Consider the following 15,398-nt stretch of genomic DNA (forward strand, 5'->3'; position numbering starts at 1 on the left):
TCACTGAATATCGTGGGCCTCGGGCCCATTTACGAGAAGGACTTTTTGTTTTACTTTTTAAAATTAATTTTTTTATTTTGAAACGTGAGCTCTTGAAATTCGTTAATTGATGTGATTTTTTTTCTCCTGTTAATTCACTTATGGTTAAATAAAAAAATTTCTACATCCTTAATTTAAGGATTAACAATTTTTTTTTATAAACATGGGACTTTTTTAGGTCAAAGATAGATGCTAATTGTTAATTTATTTATTTTTAAATATCTTTCGTAATCGTTTAGCTCAATTTTTTTTTTTTTCCCTAAACTGCTTTGCGAATTTCTTTCATCATTTATATATTGTTACGTTGGCAGCATATAAACTTTTGATTGGAGTACATGGCGGCACAGAATCAGAAAATAAAAAAATCTCTCTTCACCTTACTCCGAGTCTCCAACTCACAAATCTCACCCAATAAACTAGCGGAGGCAGAGCCTTCCCAGTTCAAACGAAGAGCCTCAACTCAGTCCAGCGCAGCCCATAAAGAGGAGAATAGTCGCATGGATAAAATCGAAGTGATCTCTGGCCTCCAGGCTCCAGCTGGCCATAACAGCTACGTGTCATTTACAGATTTTATGGGTATTTTGATCGAAATTAATATAAAAGAAAGAACAGTATAATTATTTAATCTTCACGATTCATTAATTAATTCTGGTATCCATACCGATTTATAAAATAATAGCATAGTTTTAAATTTTTTTTTAGGAAAATAACACAGATAACCTTCCTAGCTAGCTAGCTCCAAGAGTTGATCGTGAAAAATAAAATAAAATAATCAATGAATTCTATTCAATAAACAACACTCTATATTGTAACGATAATACTGCCACAAAATACCTTAAAACACTCTATATATGTAATAAATACCTCATGCTCATAAAAAAAAAAAAATGATATCCTACGTACGTACTAAGCTACAAGTACGTCTTATTCCATCAGATGTCAAGCCCGCTGTATGGGATCAAACTTCTTTAAATCTTTTGTTAAAATTCAAGTCTTTGTTTGTTTTTATAAATAAGATGATATAAATTTAGATAAAAGTTAAAATTAGAAGTTAAATAAAATATTGTTAGAATATATTTTATTAATATTATTTTTGTTTTATGATTTAAAAAAGTTAAATTATTTATTTTATTTTATGTAAAAATTTAAAAAAATTAATATGAAAAGATTAGATAAGATAAAAGAATATGCGTGAGAATGATTGAGAAAACAAAAATAAATGAAAATTTTCAATCGGAAAACTGAAAAGTCAAGTATAACTCAAGCAAAACTAGTCCACGTGCTTTGAAAACAAAGGCAGCTTCTTCCAGGGAGGTGACTTGTTAGTAGTAGGTGCCAGATTCTTCCAGGGAGGTGACTGGTTAGTAGTAGGTGTATTCTATGATATTTCATCGTCGCCTTCCCAGGGCCTTGTACCCTCTCTCTCTCCCACTCTGTCTCTGTCTCTCTCTCTCTCTCTCGCATTTATGTAAGGGGAGCCCCTCTTCTCATACATAGTTGAAGAAATTAAGGTTGAAGTGCTGCAGCTAGAGCCCGGTGCATGCATGCGGCATGCCTTACCCCTGGGTAATCAAGATCATTCCATCCGCAAGGTCTAATTAGGAGCCGAAAACAGTACTGTTCTCAAAAAGCGTAAGCCTACTCACCCGCTATACTCATCATGATCAGTTTGTGTTTATGAAATTGATCAAAGGGCTAGCTAGATAGGGTTTATATATATATATATATATATATATATTATAATGGCTAGTTAGATATATATGCTTTAATATCTTCGACTTCGAGTACTTAAGGTACAGAGCCAACCGAAGGAATTAATAAATGAACAAAGAAAGTACTCATAGAAATTAACGATCGATCGGTCTCCTCGGACAAACATCCAAGTTGCTTATTATTTATATGTATCCGAATCTTCTCCTGTCTATATTAATCAATGTTGCTTGCTTTTATATAGCACAGGAGTCCTGAATGATCATATATATATATAAATATATATATATACATATATATATATATATATTTCTCACCTTCCTTGCCATGCATGTCTAAAGTCTAATCTTGTTTGTCCAGAATGTCTACGGTTCCATCGTCTCAGTCTGAGCCAGACTCCATTCCGTCTGGGCCAAACTTCGATGTGATAATAGCCGTCTGTAAGTTCTCATATATTAGTCTAGCTGTGCATTAATTAATGGGGGACAGAACAATTATTTTTTAGGTCTTTATATATCGACTTAGACGAACTATTATCTCACTCTATCTGTATGGGATGGCTTTAAATTGCAGCTGTAGTGATGAGCTTGTTAACAGTACTAGCAGTTATTGGAGGTATTTCTTTGTATATTGCGAAGAAATTTAAAAGAGAGCACTTGTCCCACATCACAACGGATTTACGGACGATAGTCGCTCTACCGGCCAACAACGTGCAGGTTCCAGTTTGGGAGGTTGATATTTCACCAACAATGGAGAAGTTCCTCCAAGAAGTGGCAAGAGAGAAGCCAGTTAGATTCACAGATGTGCAACTATGCAATTTCACAAAAGATTATTCCACAATATTGGGTGCTGGAGGCTTCGGGGTAGTGTACAAAGGAAAGTTTCCTAATGGGGTGGAGATTGCAGTGAAGGTCCTGAATAGAAGGCAAGCCAGATCAACGGCCGAGGATCAATTCATGGCAGAAGTGGGAACAATTAGTAGAACATGCCACATAAATTTGGTCAGACTTTATGGCTTTTGCCACGACCAATTCATGAGCGCCCTTGTCTTTGAGTGCATGGACAATGGGTCATTAGACAAGTACTTGTTTGGTTCTAAACAAGAAATTGAATGGGAAAAATTGCATGAAATTGCAGTTGGGACAGGGAAAGGTATTGCTTACTTGCACGAGGAATGCCAACAAAGAATCGTTCATTATGATATCAAGCCCGGTAATATTCTTGTCGATGCAAACTTCTCCCCTAAAGTTGCAGATTTTGGGCTTGCAAAGCCTTGTAACAGGGATGAAACCCATGTCAGTGTCTCTTGCTATCGGGGGACTCCCGGATACTCGGCACCGGAGTTTATGTTGAAGAATCATCCAATAACACATAAATGTGATGTTTATAGCTTTGGGATGGTATTGTTTGAGATAGTTGGGAGGAGGAGGAACACTGGTACTGCTAGTCCTGATCAGAGCCTAGATTGGTTCCCAAAACAAGTTTGGGAAGAGCATGAGAAAAATGAGTTAGAAGCAATGACTGTGGCTTGTGGAATTGGAGAGAAGGATAGGGAGAAAGCAATAAGAATGGCCATGGTTGCTTTGTGGTGTGTTCAAGACTCGCCGGAGGCTCGGCCGCTGATGAGTGTGGTGGTGAAGATGTTGGAGGGAGGAGTGGAGATCATGCAGCCTCCAAAACCATTTCATTATTTGTATATAGTAGCGATTAAGCCACCTCCAGAAACTAGTACTGCTGGTTTGGATCATGACTCAACAGCAAGAAGTACTGGATCAGGAATTAATTCTTATTGGAACAAGGATTCTACCGGCCCACTCATGACTAAATATGAAATACAGATAGCTAGTTCTTAAATAGAAAAATCTCCTGTTTCCCCAAATTAAAGCTTGTCTTTTTTCAATAATAAAAAAAAGTTTTTATCTTTTCATTTTAGCTTTTTATAAATTTGTGACGTATATATGAGTTTGTAAAGTCTATGAAGTCAATATTACTAGCACTTCCGTTTCTTTGATTGCTTTAACGTTCGCATATATATTACTCACATTGCTGCTAGCTATTCATTTAGATTATTTGAAATTATATCAGCCGAATATTAACCAAAACTCAAAAGGAAGCTCTAGGAAGTGGCCGGAGTTTCAAAATAACTTGCCTTCGGGCATGAAATATGAAGAGTTATTGGAGGACCCGTCTTGATCATAGATTTATATTAAAAAAGAAAAATAATTTATGCACGACATTTTTATGTTTTAAATGAATGGTATTTTTATAAAATACTTTACGGAAGTAACATTATTTTATAGAAATATATACTTTTTATCATACAACATTTTTATAAAATATGTTATGAAAATATCTTGTGTATATCATTACTCAAGCATTTTGTAAGGTATGGAATTTGAAAGTTAATATGTATCGAGCTTTTTTTTTTCAAAAATCAAATATTATCATATCCGAAAAATTGTGAACGTCCCGTGCACATTCCGCATACGACTATCCGTGCACCGATCATTTCCTTCACTGAATAGCCCACTCGGTTCCGTCAACGAAGATGGGCCTAAGCTTGGTGGAGCCGAGGGCCCGAAGCTCCTAAAATTTTGAAAGTTCCTTAAAATTAATTTCTTATAGACTCCTGAAAATATTAGTTAATTTCCTTTACGAGAATAGTTTGATCGTATGTATGGACGTCCGTCTGACTATCGCAAGCAGTCGGTCCACTTTCACACTTTCATCGAATTCAGAGTAGTACTGGAAACTGGAAACACAAATCGCCATGGATTCCTTTTCTGCTGCTGCTGCTTCTTCTTCTTCCCTAATAGGCATGGCGCAAAAGACCTGGGAGCTGGAGAACAACATACTCCCCATGGACACCGCGACGACGAACCCGGACCCGGCCTCCGACGCCATATTCTACTACGAGGAGGCCGCGCAGGCCAACGTCCAGCAGGAGAAGCCGTGGGCGAACGAGCCCCACTACTTCAAGCGCGTGAAGATCTCCGCCCTGGCGCTACTGAAGATGGTGGTCCACGCGCGCTCTGGTGGAACTATCGAGGTCATGGGCCTCATGCAGGGGAAAACCGATGGCGACGCCATTATCGTTATGGACGCCTTTGCCTTGCCCGTCGAAGGCACAGAGACTAGGGTTAATGCCCAGGCCGATGCCTACGAGTATATGGTCGATTATTCCCAGACTAACAAAATGGTCTCTCTCTCTCTCTCTCTCTCTCCTTTTAATGACGAATAATAAACCCTAGCGTTTAGATAATAACCCTAGGAGTTATTTTGGGGATTTAAGAATGCTGCATTGTGGGTTATTAGAATCTGGTTTATGAGAAATCTAGTATTGTCTGCCAAATTTCTATTTTAAATCAGTTTTTCGAGAAAAAAAATCTATTTATTTAGGCATTATGTCTGATTGATGAGCTGATATAGAAGGAAAGAAGGGAAAAGAAGCCTCAATCTGGTACCGCAGCTAGCGTTTGACTGCGCTTACGCTAGTGATTCTTTTTAGGTCCCGTTTGGACAGATGAAATAAAATGATTTTAGATCAAAATTGAAAGATAAATAAAATATTATTATAATATTATTTTTTAATATTATTATTATTATTTTTAAATTTGAAAAAGTTGAATTGTTTATTATATTTTGTGTAAAAATTTGAAAAAAATTGTAATAATGAGATGAAATAATATGAGATTAAACTATTTCAGTATCCAAACATGAGCTTAAATTACGTCCGGTCGGTGGCATTTATAAGATTTAAAGTTTTTATTTCTATTTACACATGTAACCTAGTTCTAAGCCGATGCTTAACAAGAAGCAGTTCGCGTCTTTGCGTTTCCACTTCTTTGCATTTGTGTCCTATAAAGGATTTTAAAAACCTGGTTGAGTGCTGACTATAATATTTGCTTATGGAAATTTAATTCCTTTCTTAAACTTATCACAAAAAATATTTTGTTACTTTCCAAGTCATGTTATATCTTACGAGAGTTTCTTGTGTTTGATTTACTGCCATTTCGTCGTTTATATTTATAGAGATTGAATTTCATCTCTGAATTGGGCATGCTTGAAACTTCTTAGTTGTCTTGGCACACTGTCTACCTCCACTAGAATGGATTGTTATTTGGTCTTTATCGACTCAGCCGGTAGTATTTATACCATCTAATGGGGTGAGTTATCTTACAGTATATGTTGATGGTGCAGGCAGGGCGGTTGGAGAACGTTGTTGGGTGGTACCATTCTCATCCTGGCTATGGATGCTGGCTTTCGGGAATCGATGTTTCGACACAAATGCTAAACCAGCAATTTCAGGAACCTTTTTTGGCAGTTGTTATAGATCCAACAAGAACTGTTTCTGCTGGAAAAGTTGAGATTGGGGCATTCAGGACATATCCAGAAGGATATAAGCCTCCAGATGAGCCAGTCTCCGAGTATCAGACCATCCCTCTGAATAAGATTGAAGACTTTGGTGTACACTGTAAACAGGTTAACCTTTCATTGTCTCCAGCTCCTTAGGAAACTTGCTGTTCGGCATTGTATTAATGCCATTTGAATGTGTTTTTGCAGTATTATTCTTTGGATATCACTTATTTTAAGTCTTCTCTTGATTGCCACCTTTTGGATCTGCTATGGAACAAGTATTGGGTGAATACTCTTTCGTCTTCACCTTTATTAGGTGATGGCGACTATGTTGCAGGACAAATCTCAGATCTAGGTAATTCTTTCTTCTTGAGCCATACAAGTTTCTTCAATTTTATTTCAAATTACTTGTCGTAGTTGACTAGAGTAATTGTGAAGATTAAACTAATTAAGTGGTGCCGTCTGTACGGTGCAGCTGAAAAGCTGGAGCAGGCGGAGAACCAACTAGCTCACTCCCGCTTTGGGTCACTAATAGCACCCCCTCCAAGGAAGAAAGAGGTCAGCTTACTTATCTTGCATTAAAAATCGTAATATACTTTTGTTTATTGGAAGATGAGCATCAATTCCGTTCCCTTGGTCACATGAAGTGGAATGTCGTTCAAATCATTGCTTAGCCTTGAGTCATGGAGCATTTCAGGATCCTTTTTTTTATCGTAAACAAATTTTATTGTTACTTGAATGGATCCTGAAATACCCAGTAGGTGATGGCTCTTGTATATGTCCCATATACTGGGGACATTCTCATGATCTATATGCCTGAAATAATTGAGGTTAGTTGGGTGAAAATTGAGTGTACATTGCACTTGTTGTAGAGGGAGAGCATTGTTTCTTCATTGCGTTTCGGTGTTAAATACACATTAGGTGTAGGGGGTATACCTATTAGAACTTTTTCTACAGAAGAGATTTGATACAAATAAAAACCAAAGATTCAAAAGTTCACCGGTACATGCAGGTGAATGGTGCAGGCCCATGTAATCTTCTTAGAAATTTGGTGTTAGAGGCAGATTTGCCTTAAATTACATCATCTTTTTTCAGTTTGTAAGCTGGTGATCAACTATCACCTCTGTGTTACCCTCCCCTGCAACAACCCTGTGTGTGTGCGCACACGCGCATATAATCTTGATCCTGTATTAATTGCAGGAAGAACCTCAACTTGCAAAGATTACTCGTGATAGTGCAAAGATAACTGTGGAGCAGGTTCATGGTTTAATGTCACAGGTGACTGATCCTTGCACAGCTTTTTTAGCATTCATGCCTTCTCTGTATGAAATTTAACAGTTGGCAGGCGTTTTGTTTCACAAATATTATGTTCTTAACAAATTTTATCTTTCTTTGCCATTCAGGTTATCAAAGATATCCTTTTCAACCCTGAGGCAACCCAACAAAGCTCGCAAAGGGCCATCCGGCCATGAGCCAATGATTGACGAACTGATTTTGGCATACTAGGCAAAAGATGAACGCTTTAACTTACCTTGACCTTTACTTTTCCTGAAGACGAGCTGAAATATAAAAATACAAGTTCAATGTTCTGGAAGTTGTTAATTTTTGCTCTGATGTAGATAATTTGCACCCCAATGGTTTTTTTTTTAGCTCTAATATTTTAATACTAGATGGCAACAATTAGTGTCTCCACAACAGCTATTTTAATCAGAAAGTAAAACATGCAGTTGAAACTGAGTTGTGGGTTGTCTTTCTCTTTTCTACGTTATTTGGCCGGACTGTGGAGTTTCATACATTTATATATATATATAAATATATCAGACTGGAGTTTCATAATGGGACAGATACAATATGATTTATGCGAAGCTTTAATTAGTCTTAAATCTGCGTATAGTTGACTTTGGTTGGGCCTTGTTGAAAGAAATAGGATTTGTGGACTCGGAGCTTTGACCCCCATTAGTTGTTTTTGGGTCGGTCCTGTGAATGTTCTCAATAGCCCAATGTTGTTTCGTACCACCAAAATCCCATTAGTTGTTCTCGACATTTCTGTATTTTCTGTATAGATTCCAAGAAATATTTCTTGTTTAAAAGAAGAAAAAAGAAACGATGGTTTCTAACAAAACGAGATTCCAAGAAAAATTGTAATGGAAAAATGGATGGACCGGACCATATAGTCTGGGAAGTCTAAAGCCTTGTCTTTTATTTATTTTTATTTTATTTTTTATAGGATTTTGAGATGAAAATCACTTTGGTTGCCAAATGAGCGCTGCGCCTGCACCTATAAATTAGGAAAGAAAAATGCTAGCTAGGTACACCGAATGATGGTGTACAAGTCAAAAATTCATCGCTACACCATTCTGTGTACTTGGAAGCGCCCATTACTTAGAAGGAAAATGAATAATGTTAAACGGGCCGAATGAGTGTACCGAGTCGTGTGTCTGTACGTCAGTACAGTACTCCTTCAGTCCACTCCTTCGGTGCATGTAGCAGCAGCTTTAGGAAATAATCACGTGAAACTTGAGAAGCTAATATTGAAAAGGAGAAGTAGAAGAACATATATGCATGCCAAAGAGTTGAGAGGGCTTCTGAAGAGGAGAGACTCATCCTCATCTCCTTCACTGTCATTATTCCACTGATAAACAAACGCCAAGAGGAAAAAGCCTAACCAAAATCTCCACTTTTTCCCTCTCTCTCTCTCTCTTTTTTCTAATCTTTAGTGGGCATGTAGTCGACTTTCTTATAAATCATGTCTTCCATGACTTTCCTCTCTCTCTCTCTCTCTCTACCCCACCGCCCCCTCCCTATTAGGAGGTTAGATTCTTATAAGATAACAAAAAGAGAGTAGCATTCACAGGAATGGTCCTGCTTTCATGAGTTTGGGCTGTGCCTCGCTTTAGTTGTCACTTTCAATACGCTTCATACAATTTCACGTGGGACTAACTCCTTCACCTCCAACCACACTGATCACTTAATGCGGCAACACTATTCTTGTTAGAATACGCCTATGCCTTGAAGTTTCGTTTACCTGTTAATTTGCAGCTTTCTCGTATTAGTCCCCTTTCAATCCATGTGATTGTTTTCCCCCAAGTGTCTTTGATCAGTTGTCATGCCTAGAAATTTCCCGTGAGCTTAATGTCAAAGTGCGTATCCTGTCACGGTCTTGAATTATGAATAAACATCTCTCTTCTCTCAAATCAAACACACAAAGGTAGCAGCTAGGACTGACTTATTTTGCTTGCTTGCTTTAAATAGGGAGTTGGGGGAGGGGGAATTTTTCAAATCTTTAGCATTGAATTATTGCAACTCTTACCAATCTAACATTTGAAGACTTTCGAATATATTGAACATTTTTCCGAAAACAAAAAACAAAAATAGATACAAGGTGTGCATTATGTATATAGTCCATGACCCTATTACAAGGTCAATATCCAAATATATGTGGCCCCTATTTGGATATGAGTGGTGCTACTCTGCAGCCTGCAGGTGTGCCCACTTTGTGTGCCGCCTAGTATAAATTGTATTTTTTTTTTATTTCTTTTTTTACTTTTTTTTAAACATTTTTTAAACATATGTAAACATTTTTAAAAAATAAAATATATATATAAATACAATAATAGTCACTTCCTTAACCATTAAGAAAAATTAAATTAAATACATGAGCGTCAAAATGAGGAAACAAATTGAGAAGACATAATAGTATTATTCATTTGGATATGGAGTCCTGACCACTCCTTTCCTACTCTAAATTAGCTAGGGTCCAGGTTTTTTAATTGAAAATGGGTCTTCAATTTCCTACTTGTTTTGGACTTTTTCAATATTTATTTTTTAGAAAAATCTTCTTGCAAGCGATTTCGTGCATCAAACTGCATATCAATATTAAATATAAGATATTTATTTATTTATTTTTATAATAAAAAAAATTATGTAAGTGTTGAAACACAGTTTAGTGCACCAAACAGCTTATACCTAACAAATCTCTTCTTTTTTATTTCATATATTTGGGAGATGAATATTCGAGCAGGGAAGGGGGGGTTTTGGGTGGGGAGAAAGTGATAGGAATAATCTCAAAATGCACTACGCACTTTGTGAGTGGATTGTCGAGTACTCCACGTCAACTCAAGAGATTAGAAGCAAGTGGGTACTTTTTACTACTGTTTCTATATGAAGTATCTGTTCAAAATAATATTATAATTCTACTGTCAAAATTTTATACTATATACTTTCACTTAATTAATTTATTATTTTTATCTTTATATTTAAATATTAAAGATTAAAATAATAAATCACATATTAATTAAATAAAAATGCGTGATATAAGACTTTCTTATATCATTGTCACGTAACATTGCGTTTGAAACCCACTCAATTTAGAATAAGAAATTTCTTTTAACGGAAAATCATATCTTTCTCTTTAAATCTCTCAATTATGACTTCTCAAAACAAACAAACCAAGCCAGACAAAGTATTATAGGGATGTCGAATTTTGGGACAATATGTATATCGCATTACTGTTAATGAAATAATTAAGAGAGCATTCTAAGATAAGCTGTGCCTGTGAAAGTGGAGGCAACAGTCATTGATCTTTATTGGCTTAATTATTCCATATTTTTCTAACTGCCTTTTTTACTTTCCCTGCCTCTACTTTAGACTTGAAAACACATTATTTGTGTAGTCGTGTCCTGCTAGCTTGAGAAGGTCAAAATGTCAATTGAAGTAGGTGGGGGCCTTGAGGAACCAAAACCCATCAATGACCATATCTTCTCAGTCACACATAGCATGATAAGTATTTAGTATTGATTTTGTGGTGCCTCACTGTCTGCCTGCAACAAGTGGGAATATAAAGTGCTTTTTTCGTTTCACTCAAACCCATAAAACGTGATAATGCAATGGCTGCTCTCCTCATTCAACTGTAACCATTAATTTACTCTATACTACTCTGCCGGAATTTCATTCTTTTTAGATTCCGCTGCCGGGCTGCTCCTAGAACACGGACAAATACTTTAACCACGAATAAATTTTATGAATATAGAGAGTGATGTAATTTGATATGATACGTGAGATTATAAATTTATTTTTATAAAATATTTTTAAATTTATTTTTATTTTTATAAAATGATACAGTATAGTATGTATTATTTTTTATTTATTTATTTTTTCTTGTGACAATCCCGTGTAGGAATTATGTCTATGAGTCGACAGTGTAGCACGAGAGATGTCATTGATAAAGCCAAATGGTCTTTTTATTTTATTTTTATTTTTTTCATATATTTTATTATACTCTTAAATATTTTTTTTAAAAATCATCTCATTATTAAAAAATATTTCCATAATTACTAAGCAAAAAATTAAAAAGACAAATGTAGCCACCTTGTCAGTGGATAAAGTATTATCCTATGTCTATTTCTAAATAGATGTGATCGGACATATAATAATACTACTATATGTAAAAGTCATTTCTAAGATTTCTTATTTAGAATTGCAATATTAGAAGATCATACCTTTGCTACTATTAATTTCTTGACACAATTTCAAGAAAAATATTGTTCTTTTTTATGGTTATCTCAATAAATAAATCATATTTTTAGTTTCTATTCATTTATACGTGATTATATCAATCAGTACGATTATGAATAATAAGATTACTCTAATTTTAGTAATCAACAAAGTTTGTTTCAAATCCACAAGAATAAAAAAATGTACAATTAGCCGAGTAGCACCATTTTATACCATGTAAGATTTTATCTTTTGTTTTTTTATTTTAGAAATGATAGTTGCAGTCGTGAGTATACAAACACTGCGCAATCACTTTGAAAAAAATAAATAAATAAGATATCTACATTAAAAAAAATTAATTTTTTAATAGTAAATCTCACTTTTTTTTTAAAACGACTGCACGATACTTATAAATTTCACGACTGCATGTAGCATTATTCTTTATTTTTACTCATTTGTAAAATTAAAATCTACATGTACCTTCGTAGGTCAATTAAGAAAAACTCGATTACCCTAGATTTTATAATTAAGAGACAAAGCAAAATTAAACAGATTACTTTTCTTGAATATGTATGTTCTTCTTAGTACAAAGTCCACAAATTAAATATAAAAAAAAAAAAAAAGTTTTTTTAAGAAGTGATTTTTGCTAATGTTCTTCTTATTTGGCAGTAATTGAAAATTGTGGAAATTTTAAAACTCAAAATTTAGAAATCAAGTTAAAAATTAAAACACTAATAAAATGAGGTTGACATTGCCAATCAATACGTATAATATTATGCATAAAATTTTATATACGTGTGGTACTACTAATAAATAAATATATAAAGTGTTTGATCTCTCAAATATTGATAGTATATTTAAATTTGGTGTTAATAAATTAGTTGATATATATATACATACTATGGAACGGTCTTAGGTGCGTTAGCCCCAGGGTGCATATGACATAATGATTTAAATAAAAAATAAATAAAAAAACCAGTAACTTATTTGTCTGGGAAAAGAAAATATAAGGTTAACGAAAGACAAACAATAAAGATTAAAAAAAAAATCTAAATTGCAGTAAAGTATGAGTATTGTTCTGCATCCATATTTGATTATCTATTTACTTTCTATATAATAATAAAATATTATTAATTTTTTATTTAAAAAATTGAAACAAAAAAGAAGGAAAATGAATACACTGTCAGAACAAAAAGGACATAAAAAATAGACGTCAATTCATGTGCGCTGCAGGGCTATTAAAGGTCTTTTGATAAAATATGATCATTCATTAAATTCTACAATTAAGCTACATGTCAAATGATCAAAGGTCTTAAAAACCTTTTGGTAAAACATGATCATTCATTAAATATTATAAGGGACTTACACGTCAAATGGTCAAGTGTTTTAATGACTTTTTGGTAAAACAGGACTTAACGGAAAAACAACAAAAGTTACCATTCACAATTAGATAGCCACTTATTATAATAGAGTAGATATCGAAAGAGATCTATCTTAAATTTTATTTTCTTCAATTATTTGTATTAATATGACATCAATATTAAAAATATAATTAAAAATAAAATAAAAATTTAAAATAAAATAATATTGATAGATACAGTTTTAGAGTGTCTAAGTCTCACGTACTTTTAAAAAAAATAAAATTTATTATTAAAAAATTAATTTTTAAATATAAATCATATATTTAACTATATTCTTAAAAAAAACATAAAAATTTTGAGATTACAAGTGTCATTTTTCAAAACAAAACATAAAGCAAAACCCTCGTACTCAAAGAAGTAGAAAGCAAAACAATCATGGCCAAAGAATTTTATAAAAATAATTACGACGCCATGAGTTTTCTGGGCCCACAGGGGTTTGGGTGCGACTGCCATGGCTTGAAGAGTCGGTTTGGAGGAAGGGACGACTGACTTTCATCTTCGATATGGGACCCTCCAAACAAAGAGTCAATGAACCATTTTATTATTTTCTTTGATCCTTCCTTTTTCTTTTCAAAATTTATTTCTTTTTGGAAAACCTTGGCACCAACAAAACGATAAGAACAGAAAAACACTACCATCTATCGGTTGAAAAGCAACGTACGGCCATTTTCTTTTATCTTCAAAAGTCCAAACGCCTAGATAGATAGATATATAGATGAATGGATGGTCCTCCCTCGTGAAATTGAAAGGTCATGCCTCCTACTCTCCCAATAATATGCCACTTGCATTTATTTATTTCATTCTTTTCATAAAAGGCAAAAGAATTAGGAAATACCGTTCAATTTTTATTATAGAGTAATATTACTAAGTTATCTCAATTATCTAATTGACGTGACACTAACTTGCAAAGTATGCTTGGAATGTAATTTATCTTAGTGTGTGGGAAGGATCATTTCCTATTTTATTGCATCTGTTATTTGGATAGAAAAGCAATGTTTGTAATAGTATTAATGGAAAGTCTTGTTAAAAAAAAAAAAAAAAAAGTCCTCAATTTTGAAGGGAAACTATTATCATTCATTTATCAGAAAAACTTACATCTATGATCGGATACATTTTGATATGTCCGCATATCAAACATAACATCATTTTATTAAATCAAATCCATCATATTTTTTTTCTGTAAGGCTGCGTTTGGATGTTGAACTGAGTTGAGTTGATATGGTCAAATATTATTTTTTTAATATTATTATTATTTTAAAATTTTAAAAAAATTAAATTATTTATTATATTTTGTGTTGAGATTTAAAAAAATTGTAATAATGAGTTAAGATAGATTTAGGTACCAAACGAAAGTGTTGGGCCGGACAGAGACTAGTTTTCGAATATATTGATGAAAGAGTTAAAAAATATCATCAAACTATAAGACCATGAATAATCACATTATTAATTCATTACTTGCAATTATTTATCAAGTCCATGGTATTCTTAAAGGCATTAACTAATAGGTTATCGGGCATAAAAGTACTTCGGCCAAATTAAATAAATTTTGTTTGTCTTAATATAGATAGCATTGACCGATAATTATGGCAACTTATATATACTTACCAAGAGAGAGGATATGCCAAAAAGCGATGTTCAAATTAATACTAAAATAATAATAATAATAGTACCACCATATAAAATGGTCTTTTTTTTTTTTTTTTTTTTTTTTGGGAAAGATGTGACGGTGTGACGGTGGTGAGGACTGGAAGATAAGGACAACCTTCAATTGGGACGTGAGGGAAATTTCGTATCTTAAGCCATTTGAATTTCGTGTCATATTGATAATGAAATAAAATGTAAAAAAAAAAAAAATAGTTTATAAGATATTTAAATTCGAGATTTATCTTATAAATTAAATTTTTTCATTTTAATAATATCAAAATTTTATTTTAAATATAATTTTAAAAATTAAATTATTTTTTAAATTAAATTACATCATATAAATAATATATTATATCATATGAATATTGTATAGTATAAAAACCTTTTAATAACATTTCTCAACATAAAAATAAATTATTTTATTATTAATTACGTAATATTAACACAATAAAATAATCACTAAGAGAGAGGCGGGGATTGCATCACCCCGCAACTGTTGTGATCGTTATGGAGCGTGTGTCACACGCTTGATGCTATCCCGTAGTTCTATCGATTTAGGTCTCGTTTGTTTTTAGGAAACATCTCATCTCATCTCATCTCATCTCACTTCATCATTACAACTTTTTCAAATCTCCACACAAAATAAAATAAACAATTCAATTTTTTCAAATTTCAAAATAAAAATAATATTAAAAAATATATTCTAATAATATTTTATTCAACTTTTTAACTTTA

General features: G+C 33.4%; 2 protein-coding genes across 4 annotated transcripts; both read left to right on the forward strand.

Annotated features, from left to right (window-relative positions):
* Positions 1 to 1,498: 1,498 nt before the first annotated feature.
* LOC121263555 (rust resistance kinase Lr10-like) lies at positions 1,499 to 3,755 on the forward strand. Of its 3 annotated transcripts, XM_041166510.1 has the most exons (3): positions 1,500 to 1,671; positions 2,110 to 2,189; positions 2,323 to 3,755. In XM_041166510.1, the coding sequence occupies exons 2-3, from the start codon at positions 2,111 to 2,113 to the stop codon at positions 3,600 to 3,602; spliced, it is 1,359 nt and encodes a 452-aa protein (XP_041022444.1). In that variant the 5' UTR covers positions 1,500 to 1,671; position 2,110; the 3' UTR covers positions 3,603 to 3,755. The 3 variants fall into 3 exon arrangements, with proteins under 3 accessions (XP_041022445.1, XP_041022444.1, XP_041022446.1); XM_041166511.1 differs by lacking the exon at positions 2,110 to 2,189 and having other exon boundaries at positions 1,499 to 1,671; XM_041166512.1 differs by lacking the exon at positions 2,110 to 2,189 and having other exon boundaries at positions 1,501 to 1,671; positions 2,433 to 3,755.
* Positions 3,756 to 4,381: 626 nt separating this feature from the next.
* Positions 4,382 to 7,842, forward strand: LOC121263559 (COP9 signalosome complex subunit 5a-like). The gene is given in 7 exon segments (XM_041166519.1): positions 4,382 to 4,948; positions 5,950 to 6,231; positions 6,313 to 6,460; positions 6,581 to 6,663; positions 7,306 to 7,383; positions 7,509 to 7,531; positions 7,533 to 7,842. Coding segments are annotated over 7 exon segments (1,122 nt in total). The 5' UTR covers positions 4,382 to 4,519; the 3' UTR covers positions 7,612 to 7,842.
* Positions 7,843 to 15,398: the final 7,556 nt, after the last annotated feature.

This window comes from Juglans microcarpa x Juglans regia, chromosome 4S (genome assembly GCF_004785595.1).
Source record: "Juglans microcarpa x Juglans regia isolate MS1-56 chromosome 4S, Jm3101_v1.0, whole genome shotgun sequence".
Taxonomy (NCBI): Eukaryota; Viridiplantae; Streptophyta; class Magnoliopsida; order Fagales; family Juglandaceae; genus Juglans; species Juglans microcarpa x Juglans regia.